The sequence below is a fragment of the Aulonocara stuartgranti genome, assembly GCF_965226115.1.
Source record: "Aulonocara stuartgranti genome assembly, chromosome: 9".
Lineage (NCBI taxonomy): Eukaryota > Metazoa > Chordata > Actinopteri > Cichliformes > Cichlidae > Aulonocara > Aulonocara stuartgranti.
Genome location: NC_138960.1, coordinates 15,702,653 through 15,724,671, shown reverse-complemented (window position 1 = coordinate 15,724,671; position 22,019 = coordinate 15,702,653). Strand labels below are relative to the sequence as shown.

Sequence of the window (22,019 nt, the reverse complement as noted above, 5' to 3'; positions counted from 1 at the left end):
CAACATAGTAATTTCTCTCAAGGATGGAGGTTTGCAGTCTTGAGATTCAGGTGCAGAACTGGCAGTTGGGGGGCCTACACAACAACGCGCTCTGTTGTGCCCACCAGCAGCAGTGCTGAGACGAGCAGCTGGATGTGGAATCTGTGATGAGAGATCAGCTCCCTCTTTTGTCCTTTCACTTCAGCATTCACTATTCAGCCAAAGTTTAAGGCTGTGAGACGACTTCACAATTGACAGAGCCGACTGAGCCCATCACCTGTACCGTTATCCTTGGCTTTAACTTTTACAGTTGAACACCATTAGACACCCAATATACTTACACAAAAATTATGATTCCATTAATGTTCATTGCATTGAACCCAACACATCACTAGATACGAGATCAGAAAAATGAGGAAAAATGAAAACCGTTTGGAATGAATCTACACATGTACTTTCGTTTTACTTAAATTGCATTGGAAAACACTATCTAACATCATTAAAATGCTGGTTAAGGTTAGCAATAAGGTTAGGGTTAGGGCTGGAATACATGGCTGGAACGTGCATTATAACGGGACCGTCATTCTACTGGATTTAATCCATAACCCGGTGCATAGTTATAAGAACCCAGCGTTCCTCAGGAATGCTGCGGGACTTGACAAATCGTCATTATATTATGCCTTGGGGAGTGAGAACGGGCTGCCTCAGAAAGCATCTGATGTAGTTCTGTTGGATTCATCGACCTTCAGCCTGCACTGGTTTGCAGCAGAGTGCAAACCAGTCAAGATAACAGTCAGCACCTGCGACTCTCGGTGCCTCCTCCGGACTGGTGGAGATAGGATTCCCCATGTGAGATAGTTTAAGGATCTTGGGATCTTTTAATGAGTGATGGGAAGGTAAAACAGTGAACTGCTCATGGTAAAAAGAGCTGGCCAAAAGGTGGAGCTTTCATATTAGCCATATTCCAACTTCAACCAGATCTCTTGACCATAGGAGAATGACTGCAAGAGAAAGGTCATGAATATAAGCTGGCAAATGAGTTTGCTCTCAAGAAGCTGGGCTCATCCTTAGAGAACAGGTGAGGATGTTGGAGTAGAGCTGTTGCTCAAGGTGGCATCTGATTAGGAAGTCAACTGGGCGCCTCCTTTCGGAGGATCCCCGGTGTATAAGGACACCCTCGGGGTAGCCCCAGAACCTGATCGGGAGATAATATATCTTGTCTACCCCCGGAACATCTTGGAATCCCTCAGGAGGAAATGGAGTGTGTTGCTGGGTAGAAGGATGTCTGGAGGACCCTGTCATGGAATGATGGACGGATGCCTGTTTGCAACAGCACTTATCTACCCAGGATTTCTAAGGGAAATGCTGCAGAAAGAAGTCAACCGAGCTTCCTTTTGGGAAATTAACCCGGACTGTGTTCCTTCCTTTCTAGTAAAATGTGATTTCACTGGCCGAATATCAAAATTGAGAAAATTGAAACTCAAATGCGCTGACGCCCTATGATTCAATAAGACAGAAAACTACTGACTGAGACCATGTTTACTGACACCACAGACTAAGGGTGTCGAGGCAGTTTCTCCATAGATTTCCACAGAACTGGACTTACCTAAAGGAGTCACCCTCTGCTGGTCATTAGAGAAAAATGCAGCTTTAAAGCACTTCTGCACTGGCTTCCTTTTTTAAATATAAACAGCTGGAGGTAGAATCTGTGATGAGAGATCAGCTCCCGTCTAAGAGCTCAAGAACATACACTGGTCTATCACCATTCAGCTCAGGCACAATAGACCGAGTCCATCACCTACAGCTCACACGCACAACATCAGTCAACAAGCCAATAGTGTGCCTGTATAGCGGTGCTGATGAAGGGATTTTCCCATCGTGCCAAAGGCCAAACAAAAGATTCAAGCCAGTGAATGGAGATCCTGCATACTGTACTTTACTTTGCCTCTTTCCATCCAGTGCTTTTATCAAGAGATTAAGGGTTTTAGAGAGAGCTAAAGAAAGAATGCAGCTCCCCTTCCAGCTACTAGGCAGATTGAGGCTCCTACTCTTATTTAACAGATACCGTATTGTTTGAGAAACAAGCAGCTGTGAGGAAGCTGGGAAAAAAAGCGAATGGGAGGGGCTGAGCCATAGAGAGATGGGAGACTTTAAACAGACACTGTAAGGATGAATGATAAATGCTTAAGCCGTTTCCATGTATATTTGATGTCGCCTAAGACCTAACGGTGCATGGTGCATGGTGCATGGAGCCCCAGGGCCTCAGAAACACTGCACCACCGGCTCCTTCTTTCTCTCCTTCCTCATGTCGATTTCGTTCGCCTACCTGGCTGCTCTCAGCTCGATTTGTTTGCACTCATGTTTCTTCCAGTCTGGGCCTTGGTTAACATTTAATTCTACCTTGACAGACACAGGCAGGAGACTGTCAAAACGCGGGCCATCAAATAATGAAATGTGAATCAGCTGAGCCACCAGCGGATCAGCTACAGACAGCACACACACCAAATATTGGGGCCCGGTCTCTTTAATGAGCTCTGAGCTGTCTGACTGAACACAGCCATGTCTCTCACCTCTCTGACACCGCTGGAGCCGCGGATTCTGTCAGGCAGGAAAAGCTCTGCAGCAGAAACAAAAAGTTCAATCCTGCTCAAAGTGCTGCTGATACTCGAGGAGGCTTTAAATAAAACATGGAAATGAATCCTGACACGTTGCGTCGAGTTGTTTTCGATCCGAGAGTAACACAAGGTAGGACTGTTGTACACGAGGAGTAATGGTGTAAGCTAGTACTGCACTGAGGGCCAATAAGACAATCAATGACGAATTACATGACACCGGGGCTAATGTCCTTGATTAGTCTTGCTATGCGAACAAATGAAGCGAGGCTCTTGACAATCACATGAGAGACAATGCGGCTCCAATAGGAGTTGATGCATCAGGCGGTTCTGCAGCAGATGAGCTCCAGTCTCATTATACAAGCTCATGGTCAGGAGACATACAAATCCTTCAAAGTGTGTTTGAACCCTGCTGACTGACCTTGCATATTTAGCTTAACAAAAAGATGTTCAACAATGGAATTAATGAATTTTCTCTATGATTTCCAATACCAAAGTGATTCCTTTAACACTAAGTTATGAATAATAAGGAATGATCAGCACACTGTATTTCATTTGAAATAAATATGACCTTTAATTAATGAGGCTTATCTGTGAAAGATGGAAGCGATTGGACTAAAAACAGGCAACAGTTCACTGAAGTTTTTACAGGCAGGTTTAACTGCAAGGATTTTCATTATTCATGGTCTTTTAAAACCATTTCATCAACATTAGTTCTCACAACTCGTGTCTTAAACGACTACAATTAATTAAGAATACCTCCCTGTAACGCAGCTATTATCGACAGTGCTGTGCAAAAGTCTCGAGCCTGAGCTTCTTCTGCTTTGAGCAACAGTTCTTCAGGGTTTCTTTAGACATTGGCAGCTTTTTCACTTATTTTCAGTCCAGGCCTTGTACCTGACCACTTTCACAGGAATGTTTTTTGTGTACGCATAACAGCGAACTTAGCAAAGAACCCATTTTAAATTTTATCTTTAGGCACTTTGTTACTACCAGCCTGTCACAAAAACACAATTTGTTCCCATTTCTTTAGCTGAATCTCTGAAAAATACCAAAGATAACACAGTTTGACAGGCATAAAATAGTATTTTTGTACCAACAAGGTGATTCCTGAAGAGCTATTAGCTAAAAACTTGGCATATCGCAGCATCGTGTGCAGAGCGTCCCCCCAAAAAATTTGTAGAAACTTGACAAGTGGAGGACAAAAGAAGAAGCGGCAGGCATAAAAAAACCCATCTACTGCAGATGAGCAGTAGCTGAAAGTCATGTCCTTAAGAAATGAGAAACGATTCAGAATGTACATCAGAATGTCACAAAGTCATTCTTAAGGAAAGGAAGCAGAGAGAAAAGACTGAGGTATGCCAAATTACACAAGAGCTGGAGTGAAAATCAGTGGAAACAGGTCTGATGGAGTGATGGTCTAATAACTAATAACTTTATTAGCAGCGCCCTCCTGAAATGCACCAACAACATTGAGAGTAACATCCTCCTCTCCGCCCCTTAATGCTCTCTGGTTACTATGGTAACGCGTAAATATTTCTTTCAAAATAAGACACGCAACTACAACACGGGAAAAGACCCAGGGAAACCGAGTTAGCGATAAAAACCCTGAAAACCATAAATTTCACACCTGAGCCTCAACTCTTGCGCCCTGGTACCAAACGACTCACGGACCGGTACCGGGCCGTGGCCTGGGGGCCTGGGTTTCAGCCAGTGGTGTTGGGCTTTTGTCAAAACTAATGAAATTATGAGCACGACAAAGAACAATCAGATTTTGATCCACCGTTCAATAGCATATGGAAAGCATTTGATTGGCAACAACTTTGTGTTTCGGCATGAAAAAGATCCCAAACACACTGATGATGCTGTAAAATCATGCTCAAACAGGAAAACACACAAATATTCCATGCCATTTTGCAAACAAAATATAAAGAGAGGTGGCTCAAGATCTCTGCAGAGTTCTGTAAATGTTCTTAAAAACTGCTCAGAGTAACATAACAGACAGGTCGGGTGTGAGCAGAGAGTACATCAAGCTGACGGCTGACTTGTAAATTAGTGGGTTTAAATGAAGTGACGGCGCAAAGTCAAACAAAGCTCTAGAACTGGAAGCTTTTTTTTGCGCCAAAGGAAGGAAGACTTGGAGAGATGATTTTAAATTACCTGACCTTTTAAAAGGCATTGCTAATCTAGTCACATGAAACAGCAATTTATGAGGGGGGAAATGTTCATTTACTAGGAATGAGCATCTATCAATCATGGTGACAGAGGTGTACACTGGGGAGAGGAAACGGGTGGAATTAAGGGAGGGAGGATGACACAGGAGAGATAAGGAGGGAGGGAGGCGAGGGAAAAAGGGAGCCAAAAGCAGAGGGAGAGAGGGAGGCTGAGAGAGCGGCTTTAAATAATAACACACTAATGCTAATGTTTCATAAAAAGCTAAAGCATGGGTGCGCAAACAGTATCAATCACAAGTGGCTGGAGGCCTCATTTAGAAGCCAAATGAAATCAAAGTTTGACCTTTCTGCCCTCTGCAAGTTCCACAGGCCTGTTCCAACAAAGCCATTTGTGTTCACCTCCAGCTAATTAGTTGAGTAAAGAACAAATTGTACATTTGATTAATGTGGTCACACAGATAGCAACTGAACCTGGTCCAAACATTACAACCAAACTCTTTCCACTCTCAGTTTAATGGAGGTTATTATGCCCACGTACGTATGCAGAGTATAGGAAGCAAATTGGAGGTGTTGGAAGAGGCTCGTGGATGTGTTTCTGAGAGCCGTGTAATTGTATTTTTTACTTAGCAGCGAATGAGACGTTACCTATTTTCCTTAAGTGGCGTTTGATGAAAAGACAATGACAAGATGGAAAACAGCCAAGGAGTGAAGCAGCACGTAGGGGGACGCGTCAGCTGCACTCCTTCAAATCTGAAGAGGAGCATAAGAGAGCGGAGCAGAGTGTGCAGCCTCGCTCTCGTGGTCTCTAAAAAGCGCTTGAAAACAACATTTTTTTAAAAATGCAAACTTTGCGTGGCTCTCGAAACAAACTTGCCGCTGTCCCCCGGGGATGATCGACGTGGTCGAGGATGCTTAGCTTCCCCAGTCTTTGTTTTATTGCTTCTCCATCTCTGGCTAGGCCCCATGCCTGTGCTCTGGGCTAGCACTTCAAACAACCTAATGTCCTATATGTTGCAGCCAACCGGCTGGTCAGGCCACAGCTCTCTGCCAGCCATCTTGCATACTGTACAGCCAAAGCTAATATTCAACACTGAGGCAAAGCATGTGAAGGGCTTAAAGTGTGAAAACGTTTATGTGTGTGTGGCGAGGAGAGGTCTTTGTTGCCGAACAACTCACATTTTTCGAGCGCATCCATCGCAGCTCCCATTTCTGCCTGTTGGATGCTAGATTAGAATTTTTTTTTTTTAAAGAAAAGGAGACAGAGAAAGAGAGAGAAAAAGGTCTTTAGCATATTTAAAATGTCCTTTTTTTTGAATTCCTGTCAAAAAAGAAGAAGAAGAGAAAAATACCCCACAACCAATATTGAGAGGATTATCAAAAGTGCATTATATTTGTTTTCCAAGGAGCCCTTCTTCGCTAACAATCTCAGGTAACACGGTGCACGCATTTCCAAAAGGTAAGCCTATCGGCGGCTCTACGCTGGGCACTGTTTACTCCTGCAATTCACCATCCCCTCCTTATATATTATGTGGTGTGTGATCATAGCCCAGCAGTGGAGGTGGCTGGGAGCTTAAGTCATGTAAATACAAAAACAGTAAGCTGCCAAAGATTCTGTGGAAGGGACAAACTTATCGCCAGCTTAGTGCAAGAGAGAGCGGTTTCAAGTAGGGGGTCGTGGAGGGGATTTTCACATGTGTGTGTGTGGGGGGGAGGGCGAAAGATGTTTGATGGATTTAGGTTTCATTTCTCGCAGGCTCAGCTGCAGCTTTATCGTCAACCCCTCCAACCCTGAAAAGGCCTCGGCGCAGAGATTCACTTTCTTTACTTTACAAAAGCATGAATATGCGAACACACACAAAAGGTGTGCAACTCAACACTGAAGGGGGGGTTATAATAAAAATAAATAGATATGTGTGAACACAATAGCTCAGGTAGACCTAAACACAGCCCCAGCAGCAGCGCCGCCTCGTCAAGCTCTCCTCGGCAAAAAGTGATATTTCCATAACAGAATTTACATCGGATCAATAACGGATCGATTCAACTTTCATGCTGCATAATGTCTCTCGCAATAAAATACGCCAGCCAGAGCTTAATTGCTATAATAAACACCATCAATAAAGTGCAGCCATTATTCTGGAGCCCATTAGCGGTGCATTGAGAAGGAGAACGCCTTGTCTTGTTTGTGTCTTATTATATTGTACCATCTTACTCACCTTGGGCCTTTGCCACAGCCGATTCGCTCTCCTTTGAAATACACGGCGACGGTGTAAATGCGCGCGTGCGACGGCCCCACCGTCTGCAAGGTCCTGCAAAATTCAACAGAGGAAGGAGGGCAGAGTTTAGGAATAATAAGAAAAAGAGAAGCACAAGGACACTCAGGGACACAGTCCTTCAGAGAAATACAAAAAAAAAAGTTTTGAATTGGAACAAATGTAATTCGACTAAAGAGCGCTCTTTGAGAAGACGCACAATCCATCTGAGGGACACATAAACAATTTTTAAAGCCTCCCAAAGTCCCCGCACTCATCTTCTGACACCTAGATCTGAAGAGGAGTGTGGGGAAATAAATAAATAAATAAATAAATAAGTGACACGTTGAGAGAGGAACTGAAATAAAAGAGTGACAACAGTCTTTGAGAGACCTGCGAGTCTTTGGCGCGCTAGAAGGGTAAACAATGAAAACGCTAAAGAGGGAGAGATGACAAGAGACTATCACTGAAGTAATTTACAGATGTACCTCATTTAAAAAAGAAGAAGAAGAAGAAGAAGGAGCCAGATGTTGACTTTGTTTTATTTCTGCAGGGACATGTGTACAAGACAGTTGTTTGAAATGTTAACATTAGCATAAACATCTCAGACCCAAGCTGTGAGTCACCTAAATTATTCACAGACAATTTACTTATTTCAGGAGAGCAAATCCATTTTTAATGCAACGTGGTCACTTATGACACTTTATCAATAATTCAGCCCCCTTTCTCGCTTACAAATGAAGAAGCGCATAGCATGTGCCGAGCAAATAAGACTCCTGCGTGCGCTGCTTTAGCCAAATCTCGACGGGGAGAGCGTGTCACTTGGAATTATCGCGGCGCTAAAATAACACAAAAGGAGACGGAATAAAAGGGAAATCTACGGGGCCGTCGGGAAGTCGTTGGCGCTGCGTTCATGCTAAAAGCTACTTCCAGACTGGGGCCACTTTCTGTACAGTGCGAGATGGGTGTATATGTGCGCTCCCTGGTGTGTCGAGATGTACAGGAAAGTGATAGAGCGCGGGGTTGAGGTGTCGATCTGTCATCAGCCAGGCACATTCACCAGGGAACCTTTAGCAGGGGGCTCGGTACATTAACTCCTTTCCTTCTCCTTTTTTTCCCTGTCCTTTCCTGCCTCTTTTGGTAATTTAGTCTCTTTCTTTCCAACTCACACCCTAGTCTCACTCTGTGTTTCTCTACCCTTGACGCTTGTAAACAAATCCCGCAGACTTCGAAGACCGACAGCAAGACAGATTCGACGCCGAACAACTGCTCTATGAAATGCTATGAAAGTTGTATGAGTCTGGCTTATCGACCAACAGGGGTCAGGTCATCTCACGAGGTGGTCAAAGGAATGCTCAATATTACCGGCTGCTACTGTGTATACATCAAACATGGGGAAAGAAAGAAGTAATTACGCTCAAGGATGGAGGGGAAGCCTTCCATTCATCAGAGGCTGGGTTTTATGTAAGCTTGTGTCTCCTGTACATGTGGGGCTGTGTGAATTTTTGAAATTCAGGTCACCCAGGAGCTCTATTTGTTTCTCCTTCACGTTCTTGTGGGCAGTGGACTTGGGGAGGGAAGTGTTGATTGCGGTGTCAGAGCTGTGCTGTGTCAAAAAATTTTTTTAAAAAATCGCCATCCGCTGGGCAGATAGACGGAATAATAAACACGGGGGACTGGAAAGACGATTAAATAAATACAAGGGAAGAGAGACGGGGAGGAAAAGGGGACAGATTAGATGCTGAATTGTGGAGTTCATTGTACGCCGAACCGCTCCGTCTCCAACCACCCGTGAGCCTCGAGACGACCCCCCCTCTTTTTTTTTTTTCTGAGAAAACTGTGTTTGCCAGCTTCCAGTGGTGACACAAACACTGCATCGTGGCAGCTCTCAAAAGCTTTCTGTCAAATGACACTTGCTCCTTGGCTTTTTTGTCAAATAAGAGATCGTTTTAGTTATCTTTTCTTTTCTCATCACAACAACAAAGACCTTTACACAGTTGTTCAAAATGTTTAGAGTCTGATGACGAGTAGTCTTGTAAATTATGTTTGTGCCAGTTCATTTCCCTGAATTTGTGCTGCAGCCCACGTGATGCCTGACCCTTCTGGACTGCAGAGTTGGGCTCACACTAAAGAGACTGATCAAGTGTACGGTGCAACCATGTGTATACACACTTAGATTAGATCTTTAATCTCAAAAATTGAATTTCTTACCATTGCTAATAAGATGTCATGTTCAAATTCAATATGTATTTTATGCTTAAAATGTTTAAGTGGCAGCACTTGAATGTATCTTAAGACTGCTTAAAAAAAAAACTTGCAAAAATATAAATGGCTACTACATTAATCGAAATATGCAGCTATATAAAAAGTTAAAGGATTCATCACTGTATATAAGCCATAGAAGATTTGAAACTGCTCTGAAAAAATGAATGACCAAATAGCTTAAATAGCGTGAAGTAGTGTTTAATCAGTTAGAGCGGAGTTAAAGATGAAGATAAAAATCCTTGACCATGTGTGCCTACAATTCTAAGCATAAAGAAGCAATGACCAAAACAGTATTTACAAAAGAAAAGCACAAAAAAGGGAGAAAGGGTACCCTTGCTGCACTGCTTTCTGCTAGTCCTGCAGAAAGCTATGTTTAGACATAAATGTAAATTCGGCAAGTTAGCCACCCAGAATTCGCTCAGTAGTCTGCAAACAATTAAATTCGTTAGCAGGCAAGCTACGGTTAGCAAGCTGTGTGACTCTGTTGTGTTTTATAACATTTGCTGATAAAGACATTTTACAATGAATGGCTATTTAATGAGCACTTTGGTTGAATTAGCTGATATTATACTTTGCTAAGTTAGGTAGCTGCCTTTTTTCAGTATCCTGGTAGGTAATGTTAGCTTGCCTGTGAACCAGGCTGGATGCTAACAACCTAGCTTAACCAGATGTTAAGTTGAATGAATTCAAAGCTATTTTTAGCTGCTCCCTTATTCACAAGGAGTCCTCCACAGCAGGTAGCTCGGTACTGTTTGATTTGTGTCTCCCAGAATCACACTGAGGGACTTTTACTTGTTAGACAAATGTGCAAACCATGTTGAGTAGCTAGTTGGGCTAACTCCCAGGGGTTGGTTAGGTAATAAATCACTATTGGATAATTACTTCATTAGCTAAAGTTACAAAATAGCCAATATGAAATTCAAAACCATGTTTTAGGTATCTGAATTAGCTTTAGCTTGTTTTCTCAAGAGTTTTATTGTTTGTTTTTGTGCCCATGTGAAGTTTTTGATAAAGTTTTTGAAGTTCTAGGAGCTGTTTGATTCTTGACATTAGTAGAATTCTTAACTTTATTGATTCCGTACTGAATTGCCACTATGATGAAGCCTCGAGTTGAACAGTTGTCTCTGTTGTATGGTTTATGTCAATGAAGAGTGTGGCTTTCAGGTAAGAAACTTGCCTGATGGGGCCAAGAAATTACAACTGTTTAGTTTGTATTTAAATATAAACTAAGCACAAAAGACTAACCTCTAATCACACACTGGTACTTCTAGATAATGCCGAAAGAAATTTATGCAAGCCTCGGTAATATGGTGGCCTTACTTGTAGAGTGGGATATCAGGCTCCTTGCCCTCTGTTCTCAGGGTCAAACAACACTGCTGCAGCTGAGACTTGGGGTCGTTCCAGTCCTGGTTCAGAATGAACTCCTGCAACACACAAACAACACACACTTGAGACCAAACTATCTCTCTTCACCCACTCATTTCAAAGAATCAGAAACAATGAAAATGAACTGCAGTTACAACCGTTCTCCTTCACTCCTTCATGCTTTTATTTCATTCCTGCCATCTCCAAGCTTTTACCCCCTTTTGGACTTATTTGCGCTCTCTCTGACTGGCTCTCCATCTATGACTTGGCGGTGAGCACAAATCACAGGCTACTTAAGACAAAAGCCAATCCCCGGCCAGAAATAAAGAGCGTCTGGGAGTCTCCCAGGTGTGCAGCTCTGATACATTTCTCTTATCCAAGGGGGACTTCTAAAAGCCCTTCCATTAACAGGGAAGCAGCCTTGTCATAAAAAGGCAGACTTTGAATCCAGAACTGTCTGCTCCTATTAATTTTCTACAAAGAGTGCTTCTGCTTCTCTCTCGCTTTGCAGCTCCCTCGCAGACCTCCATCTCTACTGTTCTTGCTTTCGTGCTTTGCTTCCCCTTCTTCCTCCTTTCCGGTTTTCCTCTCTCCGGGGGGCATCCACACTCCTTTCGCTGAAGGCTGAGAAATTTGGCTGCAGCTTATAGCCTACCTCTTGTACATTTCGAGTGCGGTGATGCATTCACTCTCATGCAAACACCTTAACATGCATAATGGAGGGAAGAAGAAAAAAAACTGCGAACATAAGGAAAGGATTTATGTTCCCGGTTTTGCTTCTCTATTTCCATCTAAATTGGATGAAGCAGCACAGTTTGCAACACTGTGGTTTCCAGAGGGCTATGTAAGGAGACATGCTGGCTGTTTCACAACTTTTCTCTTGGAAGTGGAAATGAGGTGCTCTCTTGCAGCGACCATGACGCAAAGCTCAGCTCCTCTAGAGCTGGGGATTCTCCCTGGAGAGGCACACCAAGACAGCAATTAGCATGGCATATCAGACCGCTGCAGCAGCTTCACAAGGAGAGGTCCGCGCTGTGTGGGAAACTCGTACACGAGCACGCGTGTGTGTACGGACACCCGGTTTCAGTTTGTCTTTTCACTGCAGCAGCGGTAATAAAGGGAAAAACGGAGCTCTTCTATCTAAACTTAGACTTGAGCACTTAAGGATATAATGCCCGTCCCTTCCTAACGCGCATCTTGCCATTGAAGTTTTGACTGAAGCCTACTTATTCAGCTCTCGCAACACTCCAGAAGTGGATACCGTCAGCAACTTCAAGCACTTCTCGGATCAATAGAAAAACACAGACGACTAACATTAACAAGCCAATGCATGCATCCCAACGCCGTTGAGATTCCCATTAAAGATGACTAAAATAGCCACCCAAGCCGCCATTGTGAGAGGCATTCAAAAGCCAAGCACCACTTCAGGCCTCACGTCGATGCTAGTGCCATTAGGGCCCTGCCATTAGCTCCCCTCCTCATCATCTCCCCCCGGTTCGCTCGTTCCCCGTCTCTCTCTTAGGTGCTCGGCTCAGCAGCTCATTGATCAGGTGCGAGCGGTGAACAGCTATCAATAGGGACTCACCTTCAGTCGAGGGAAAAAGCAGACGTTCATGAATGTGTGCACGTACTCCAGGTCTTTATCAATGTAGAGAGCTGCGATGAAAGCTGCGAAAACAAAAGAGACAGAACGCCTTTTTAAACGAGAAAAAAAAGGAGGTGGGTGCTTTGCTTTGTTTAACAATCAGCTCCATTTCTGCTTCTGTAGTAAATAAAACATTAACAAAGACCAGAAGAGAGACCCGAGCAGCGGCCTCCCTCGGCGAGGGACGTGATGTTAATGTTAACAATTGGAAAAGATGGCTCTGTAGCCGACTGTCCTTTTCTATCACACAGGAAATTGGAACTACAAGGGCCACACAGAGTTCAGAGAAACATGTCATATATAAGATAAAATTGTATGTCAAGCTGAATAAATAACTGGCGGCCTAACTGCTCTGAGAACAAAAAAAACCAAAAAACCGAAATGTAAGCAGAAGGTGCTGGGTGTCATCTTCATCTCATGGCTGTCCCTTTGTTTTCCCCTTCCATTAGATGCCACTGCATTCACTCATCCCTGTGACTAAGACAGTGGGACATGAGAGAGAAATAATAGGTAATATATTTCAGGAGGCCAGTGAGGGCCCGCTGTAGCTGCAGGGCACAACTGTTCATATACAGAAGAGCTGCACTCATCTCCAGCGCTGCCCCGCGTCCTCTTCCCGTGTCATCAACTCTGCTCCGCTGCAAACTTTTGAGGGATGATTTGAAAGGCAAATGATATGAAGCCCTGTGTTGTTTTGTGATTCATGCATTATGGTCTGTCTATTGAATGCTGGCCTGAAAAACATTAGTGCTTTTTAGTCTTTTTTTCCTCTTTTAATCTACCAAACTGGAATGGCTCATTTGCTATTCCCTTTGTATCACAGTTCCTGTCCCTGCCTGCTCCCCCTGTTGGCCTAATGTGGACCGCAAAAGGTCTCCTCCAATTCTCCGTTTCCATTCTCCTCTGCATGCAAATCCCTGCGCTCATGTTCAGCTTACACCTTCCTATAGTTCACCATGAACTTCCTTTAATTGCAGGATTGAAATCAAGTGAATGTTATCTCTAGCTTAATTTATCGGATTTGATGTACACCTAGGTGCTTGAGGGTTGAGGGACATTTATATGTGATAGGTAGGCAATGAAAAAAAAACTCGAGATCTGCCAGAACAATCTGTTACAGCCCAATCAATACTGGAATTTATTAAGGGCCAAACCCTCGCAGATAAGCTGATCTGAACACCAGCTCACGTCAGCTTATAAAGTGTTTTATTTAAGCTCCTCAGGCCTGTCTGTGCAAGCTGCTCAGCAACCCCCCTTGAGTAGGGCTGTATCGGGTATCAACCATAATCAAATTTAGTGATCAATTTAATTAAAAATACAGTGAATCTGCCTCACTGTCGTTTTATTTGGCATCTTCATTTATAACTTGTATGACAGACATGTATATTTCTGACTGCTGGCTTGATTTTTAAACGAGAGCTTAATGTTAGTGCACTTGAAGAGGCCTTTGTTTATTTCATCTTCTTATCTCCGCCTCCCACTGGGCGCTATTGTGGGTGGAAAATTCTGCTGTGTGTGCGGAGATCATGACGCAAAGCGGAGAAGACAGGAATGAACTATTTAAAACACAGAAAACAGACTGGATGAGTTAGGAGAACTATAGGTCTGAAGTAAAGAAGTAAAGAGCCGTGTAGATGTTATATATCTGTTTGGACTGACATCCGTCCACTTATGTTAATTACTTACAATAAAGCCAAATCATTTATCATACAGTATGTCAACATGTAAGTGTCTCATCATGCTGGAAGTGAGAAATAAACTCTTTTCCCTGCGTGTTGTGGAGTTTTTCCTGTGTTTGGGTCACACATTGTACATTACGGTGGGTGGATAATGGGTACATGTTAACCTCCTCTGCCTCCCACACAGGTGGTGCTATCGGTCATCAGCGATCGTCCAGAGGGACAATAGGATGATCGGACTGTGGAGCACAATGCCCAACTCACCCTCCACCCCAGGTTCTCTATTTGAAGAACCACATCTACTGTCATGAATGCTCTGCTAGGGCTGCTCAATTAATTGAATTTTAATCACGATTACGATCTGGGCTTTCAACGATCATTAAAAATGACTGAGCCGATTATTAGCCCCTCCCTCATTTATCCGCGACACCTTAAAGGCCGTCTGTGAAAATATTGTCGGGCATAAACCGGTCCGTGGCGCAAAAAAGGGTGGAGACCGCTGATTAAGAGGACCCGAGGGAAGCTCGGAAAGCTAAGCAGAAGTTATTTGGAGAGTGACTGCCGTTGGTTGAAAAGAGAGTTTAAAAAAAAAAAAAACTTCAGTGGTGTTGCACACCATTTTATATTATTTTTTAAAGTTATTGTTAACCCTTTAAAGCCGGTCAGAGCAGCACGCTCCGTTTTGCGTAACTATTTTTAAATCCCTGTAGAACCTGAACCGCGTAAGCTAGCGCAATAATTTGTTTTGCATATGAAACCGGAGGAGTTGTACTTACATCTGATGCCATCAGCTTGTCCTCGGTCACGGTTTCGTTCCACATATAGCTTTGCAAAAATTGCATAAAAAGCGCTTGCATGAACAAAAACATAATATTCCAGAAACACGCTTTGCCGTTCCTGTCAGCTGTTCGTAACACTTCCCACAGTGAAATGATGCACATGCTGTTTTCTTTGCAAATTTGCATCATAGGATTGTTTTTTGTTTTTCCTGCAGTATATAAAAATTGCTGTATCTCCAAAATAAAACTATGAAGACACTCAAAATAAATTTCCTGTGGTGGGAAACTATTTTTTGCAACTTTATTGTATTTAAAGTTTTGAGGGATAAACCTCTTAAATTTCTCCAAGTAGAAATATATGTAAACAAAACAAAAGCGATTTTCAATTTTTTTGTAGTTTATTGCACTTTTTTGCAATTTATGTAATTACTATGGACTTAATGCATACATATTATTAAAATATGGGCTATAACAGTTGTATTGTTGTATAGCAACTTGAAATGCTCCCACAAATGGCACTACAGCATGTAAAAAAAAAAATATATAAGCTCTGGTGGACTTGGTTCTATGGTAGGTCTTAAAGGGTTAAATAAATATCGTCAAATAATCGTGATCTCAATTTCAGTGAAAATAATCGTGATTATCATTTTTGCCATAATCGAGCAGCCCTATGCTCTGCTCCTGTTTTCCATGGATGTCTGTGGAGGTCCCGTCCCCCAAAACAGCGCCGCACCACCAAATTTAAGTTGCTGCAGGTAGAATAACAATCCTCTTACTGTTTAATGATATGCACTTGTGCTACTATATCATACGAGTTTAGTATGTATATGTAGAAAATTACATTTTACATGTGAAAAAATAAATCTGTCAGCGTAATGCAGTGGGAGGAAAGTATCGAGCACCACAGAGAGACAGCTTCTTAATGGCCTCCAGCATATATTTCCCATACAGTAATGGCATGTTTCCAATAAGTTACTATGGGCTGATTTATTTGCCTAGTTGCTTGTTGGCTGTTTCCTGGTTGTGATGGAGAGCGGCCTAGAAAAGGGCCATGGATTTCTAATTCGCTTGTCAGAAAAGAGTCTCAAAAGCACCGGTGACACGGGCTGATCCCTGACAGGCTTCCCACCCACAAACTCTACCAGATGAGTTTGACAGAACAACAGAAGTACCACCCTGATGGACTGAACTCTCCTCACTGTGGCAGCACCCCTGTTTACACCTTAAAGAGCAGGTAAAATTAACATAGGTCCTTATCACCAGAGCCACAGTAACAAGACTAAAATGCACAAATATGACCAAAATCATGAAAAACAGGTGGTCCAACACTAATTATATTGTACTCGTACTCATTATAATTTATACATACTAAAATAGATTTGAATGACAGTGGCAGGTGCTGCCTACTCACTGCAAGCGCCCTGGGGCACATTATTTTTCACTTCTTTGTTATTTCTATTTTTCTGTTTAGCTAATCATTAAAAACAAACTCACTCTCTTTGTGTAAACAGCAAAGAGACAAAAGCACAAACCCACCACTTTTGAAGCACATATATTGGCTGTATTTTCAGCATTTTAATCTTTAGTTATGAGACACGCTGTCATGTGTGGTGTCAGTATCCATTTCCTGGTCATTTCCACATAGAATCCAGTTGCACATCGTGGGGATTAACTGCCCACTGCCACTGATAATAACCAGAAATACCAAAATGTCCATTAAAGCAGGAGCAGAAAAATCCAACTAGACAATTCACCGATTGTTTTATGCTTAGCTGTGGCCCCATAAACATTGCAGCGAACACAAAAATAGCTGCCATGGTAAGAAAACTATTATCTATAATACTGCAAGTAATATGGCTTGTTATGGATATGTATGAATGAAGCAGTGGGCCATATCTAAGAGACAGAAAGCCATCTCTCTAACAGACTGAAGAGCACAGTGATATTACAAACTCCATGTCTGGAAAAGACTTTATATTGGTGGTGCTATTTAAGCTGCTTTGCATCCCACCTATACCCCAGCAGCAGGCCAAGTGGGGTAATCCAGACATTCAGCAACAGTTTCCAGACTTTCCCAAGCCAGATGAAATATATCATATTTCCAGCGGGTTTGGGTCCTCCCAGAAATCCTCCAAAGCAGCAGTTCCCAACCTTTTTTGCACCACGGACCGGTTTATGTCTGACAATAGTCTCACGGACCGGACTTTAAGGTATCGCAAATAAATACAACAAAATAAAACCGGTACCCCAAAAAAAGAAGATTTATTCCTAACACATGGGAAAAGACCTAGGCAAACCGAGTTAACGATAAAAACAATAAAAACCATAAAAAATAATTTCCCCCAGGGATCAATAAAGTATTCTGATTCTGATTCTGAAATTTCACACCCGAGCTTCAACTCTCGGGGCCTGGTATCAGTCCATGGGTTGGGGACCGCTGCTCCAAAGGGAAGTGCACAGGAAGCATCCTAAGCAGAAGCTTGAGTCGCCTCAACTGACTCTTTTCAACAGAAAAGAGAAGTGCGTCTACTGTGACCTGCTATGGCAATGGTGTCCAATCCCAGGCCTCAAGGGCTGGTGTCCTACAGGCTTTAGATGTGTCCTTGATCCATCACAGCTGATTCAAATGGCTAAATTACCTCCTCAACATGTCTTGAATTTCTCCAGACGTCTGGTAATGAACTAATCATTTGATTCAGGTGTGTGGACCCAGGGTGAGATCTAAAACCTGCAGGACACCGGCCCTCGAGGCCTGGAGTTGGCCAAGCCTGTTTGCTAAGCCTATTCCACCATTTTTCAGCAGAGAGTCATGCCCCCAGATTGCAGGTATACTGACTCTTATCATGGCTGCAAAAGATTCCAGTGCATTTAAAGGTTGAAGGCCAAGCTCTGATGAAGATAATGAAAAACAAAACGAAACAGGATTGGTTTTTTTTAGGTTCTCGAGATAGATGGACAGGATCAGCCCCCTCCTACCTAGGGCTGATCCTGTCTATGAATATCACAAACAGGATAGGATATAAGGGGGAGTCCTAGAGGAGTCTGACACTCACTGTAAATATGCTTGACTTTATGCCAGAAAGAGCTCTAACTTTGGTTATACAAGAACCTGATGGGCTATAAAAATGTAATTTTGGGAGTGCGGTCATAAACCTCGTCATGTAGACCTGGTGGTCAAACTCCCATGACCCATCCAGACTGCAGTTCTGATGAATCCAGTGATATTGCATACATTTATTGTACTGCAAGTCACATACTGGTAAAAAACAAAAGTCTTATTAAGCCTGCAGAACCACAAGCCAATTAATAGCTCATTAATTATGAGAAAATCTAGCAGCTGCAGCAGGAAGATTAAAAAAAGCCCAAAATAAAAACTACAGCGGCACACAGGGAGCATTTTCCAGCCTCTTAAACAGAGAAGTGACTTTGTTTGACATCCACCACAGAGCGAACAAAGAAATCAATAATGTTACACCATGCTGCCATCTTAAACTGCACATTCTGGAGAGACATACAAGAAAAGGAGTCGGGTCTATAAAAGTCTATAAAGACGGTCTTTCTAGTCATTTTAGATTTGCAGAGATGAATCAAAGAGCTGGGAACCTACACTCCAACAAGTCGGCCAGAGTCTTGGTCCGCAGCGCGACTGGACGTTTGGTTTTGTCGTTGGTGATGGCGAACTCCTGCATTCCCAGCTCCTCGGCCACTTTGGCCTGCGTGCGGTTGTTTACCAGGGAGCTACGGAGGAGCTGCGGGCGAACAAACAGAGGATCGCATTTTAAAGTCCGCCTGTCAGAACACTGGAAACACCAGAGTAAGATCCACACTGCAGAAGTACACAGGAACATCAAAATGGAAGGGAAACATGAAATAATTCATCAAAGACAGACATGGTTACGCTGAATAAATGTTTCAGGGTGATTGCACGTTAGTCTGTTAAATATTGCATTGTGACTTGGAGCTGAGCGCCTTTACAACATGTTAGATTGGTTGAAGTACATTTAAGTCCCTAAAAGGAAAAACAAAAACACTTTAAATATAGCTACAAGATGTGGAAAAGAGCAAATGGAATGCAATATGACTGAATGTGTCTTGCTGTGATATGCCCTCCTTAACAGTACACACGCAATCACAATTGGAGCCACAGAAACACGCACTAGTTGAATGGGCACTTTTTCTTCCTCCCGATTTGAAATCCATTTCAGATGTACCCCGTCTTGACTCTTGGGCATTGCTGGAGCTTTCAGTCTCTAAACCAAAGCTCGCTGGATGCTTTTACAAAAATTACGTCATGAAATATCCATAAAAAATAAAATAAAAAAATAACTGCAGAGGTTCTTATTCAGTTTTTAGACCAGCTCGATCCTTGCAGCCTCCAGCAGTGGGGTCCTCTGAAGAGAAGTGCTGATGCTCGACTAAAAAGACGGCGCCGCAATGCTGTTTGACGCCGTCGGAAAATGGACTTGCGTGTTCAAAGTGTGATCATTTGCTTTGTACCTGTGGTACAAGCCGTGCAGGTTCGCGCACACGCAACTTTATTTTTCAGACACTTGACAGCTTTTGCAAAAATGTGCCAACAAAGATGTGTTGCTGAAAACCACTGAACAGTTCCGTCTCATGACGATACCCATCACGAGGAGTACAGTAAACATACAGGCACAGCATGAGGGGGGGTGAGTGGAAGAGAGCTGTGGAAGCAAAAAGGTAAAAAAAAAAAAAAAAGAGGAAGATCACAGATTTATGAGAAGGGAAGAAGGTGGGGAAAGAAATATCACCCCTCAAATGATGTAAAAGGCAGGAGACGGTGGAATAAAGACCAAACACGGGTGTAAAAGAGGAAGATGTGAGAAGTACATGGCTGCAGGTGGAAAAAAAGCCTTAGGGGAGTGTTTTAAGTGATTTGATCTTACTGTTAAATGTCCTTCATGGTGGTCAGGAAAGTGGATGAAGAGATATTCTGTGGCTACCAGCTGCATGATGGAGTCTCCCAGGAACTCCATCCTCTGGTTGTGGCCCCTGGATAAGAAAAATAAAGGAACAGCGAGTGGGGTAAACAGAGGCGAGGCATGGAGAGAAAACACAAGGTTACCGAAGGATAATGTGGGGAATGAAACGATATGTGGGATGGGAGGAGGGTTAAAAAAAGGGGGAACAGGGAGCGTTTCACATGAGGTCATTCATGTACACATCAATGGGGCATGAAAGGCATCGCGCTCTCTCGACAAATCTACCGAGCTTTTAGTCTTTTAACAGAAACGGCAAAGTCGGCTGATGTACATTTCATGGGTGGCCTCTGGGAACAGCTGCACTGACAGGGTGTGTGACAAGTCGGAAGCAGCCTGAAGTAGCAGGCCCTTATGAAGAAATCCTTCAGCTTTGATTGCAATTCAAATTTAAAGGTACGAAGAAGAAAAAAGAAAGAAAAGAAAAATTCTGGTGCACCTGCAGGAGAGCCTGTCAAAATCCTAAGCCTACAAAAGGCAGCAACTGTGCGCGCAGCTTTAGAGAACATCTTTTAACCCTCAAACAATTCCTGGAAAAAGCTCATGGCAGCACTGTGATACTGTACATCAGCTCCCTGCCTTTCTCCACTACCAGTGAAAAGCAGGGAGGATACTGTAACTCCCCGCACAGTGTTAGACAGGGCAGGACGAGAGGGGTGTGAGGGGGGGTACGCAACTGCTGTTGCTGCTGTAATGGTCATTAATTAAACAGAATTATAGATTAGCATTGCAGATGTGGGCTGGTGCCATGCCAGGCAGGCAGGAAGCGTCGGGTAGGGTGGGCGTGAGCTAGCGCCATGCAAGCAGGGAGGTATATTCAGCAGCAGAGCGCATATCCATCTATAGCTAAGAGCTCCACGCAGGAGGGGAAGTCTGAAGATGAGAGAGGGAGAAGATGAGGAGGTGGTTGACATCAAAGAGAGAAAAAGGCCAAAGTTTATTGTCCAATTTTTAGCGCTTCTGCCTTTTATGAGCTGCCGCCAAAGAGATCTGAGGTTAAAACAGAGCGAAACTGCAGTTAAAGCATATTAAGCAGAAATGTGTCCGTCTAGATTTTTGATTAAAGTCTTCATTTGTTTTTTCTTTGTTCTTTTGACCAATTGTTTATCTCGGGGCGGCTGTGGTTCAGCAGGCAGAGCTGGCCGCCTGCCAATCGGAAGGTCGGTGGCTCAATCCTCGGCTCCTCCAGAACATATATCAAAGTGTTCCTGGGCAAGATACCGAGTCTGTGTGTCTTTGTGTGTGCGCAAGATAGTTAGAAAGCACTCAAAGGCATGGAATAAAGTGCTGCGCGAACGTGTGTGAATGGATGAAATCGGCTTTGAGTGCTCAGGTAGAGTAAAAGTGCACTATATAAGTACCGGCCCGTTTACCATTTACAATGAAAAATATACACTAGAACTGTTGAACTGGACCGACAGTTCTAAAACTCAATGCATCAGAAAAGTATTATCAAGTGTCATCCTTTTAAAAACGATCGTACAGTGTTGAAGTTTTCGCTAAGCCTTTACACCTGTGTAGTTGGCTTTGGGTGTAATTATAAAGTTATGTCCACAAAATAAGTGACGACTGTTGTGATATTTTGATACCACGGTAGCATTTACAGGATATTGCTTTGTAGTGAAAACTGTTACTCAATAAGGCCCATTTACTAGTTGTTTTTCTCTTTCTCTCTGACCCAAGAATTGATGTGTAAGACTCACAGGCTGGTACCCCAAGGTCGAAAATACCACAGAGACGAGACCACTTCCTTACTCCCATCCTCCCTTCTTTATCTCTTAGAAAAAGGCTCGTTAAAGGCCAGATGGTTCGTTTCAGAATTCACTAATGAAAGAACTCTGTATTCTATGTCTAGGAGTGTATTTTGCTGGAATGATCATAAATTGTAGCTGAACTGATAAACTACACAAAGGATACTTCTTTGCTCACAAGGCAGGAAGACGTTTCCTTATTTGGTCTGTACTGGTTTGAACTGAGAACTTGCTGACACACGAACCTTTTTTTCCTCTATATAAGCTGTTTTGTACTGAATAAACCTTTGAGTTGATTTGGGAAGGCAACCTGAAGCAGTCTGTGTTTCCTTGTTCTCCCAAGCTACTCCCGGCGCTGTAACTAACCCAGCTGAACGGCATACTTGAGTGTTACTTTGAATAATTAGGAATCTAATAAAGAAAGGACAGAACTCTGCTTATCGGTGCTCGTGCCTTGGAGGGAAACCGGGACGGAGATTTTCTCTTCAACGACCACACGTGATTTCAATTTCTCCCCT

General features: G+C 43.1%; 1 protein-coding gene across 5 annotated transcripts in view; it reads right to left on the bottom strand.

Moving 5' to 3' along the window:
- drosha (drosha ribonuclease III) overlaps positions 1–22,019 on the bottom strand; it is a 159,577-nt gene that overhangs the window by 9,850 nt on the left and 127,708 nt on the right. For all 5 annotated transcript variants that reach the window (XM_082546432.1, XM_082546431.1, XM_082546430.1 and 2 more), the window contains 6 exons: positions 19,658–19,763; positions 18,355–18,496; positions 12,230–12,312; positions 10,600–10,703; positions 6,979–7,071; positions 5,942–5,988 (listed from right to left, as the gene is read on the bottom strand). In XM_082546432.1, coding sequence (XP_082402558.1) covers positions 5,942–5,988; positions 6,979–7,071; positions 10,600–10,703; positions 12,230–12,312; positions 18,355–18,496; positions 19,658–19,763 — 575 coding nt within the window. The remainder of the gene's footprint in view (positions 1–5,941; positions 5,989–6,978; positions 7,072–10,599; positions 10,704–12,229; positions 12,313–18,354; positions 18,497–19,657; positions 19,764–22,019) is intronic.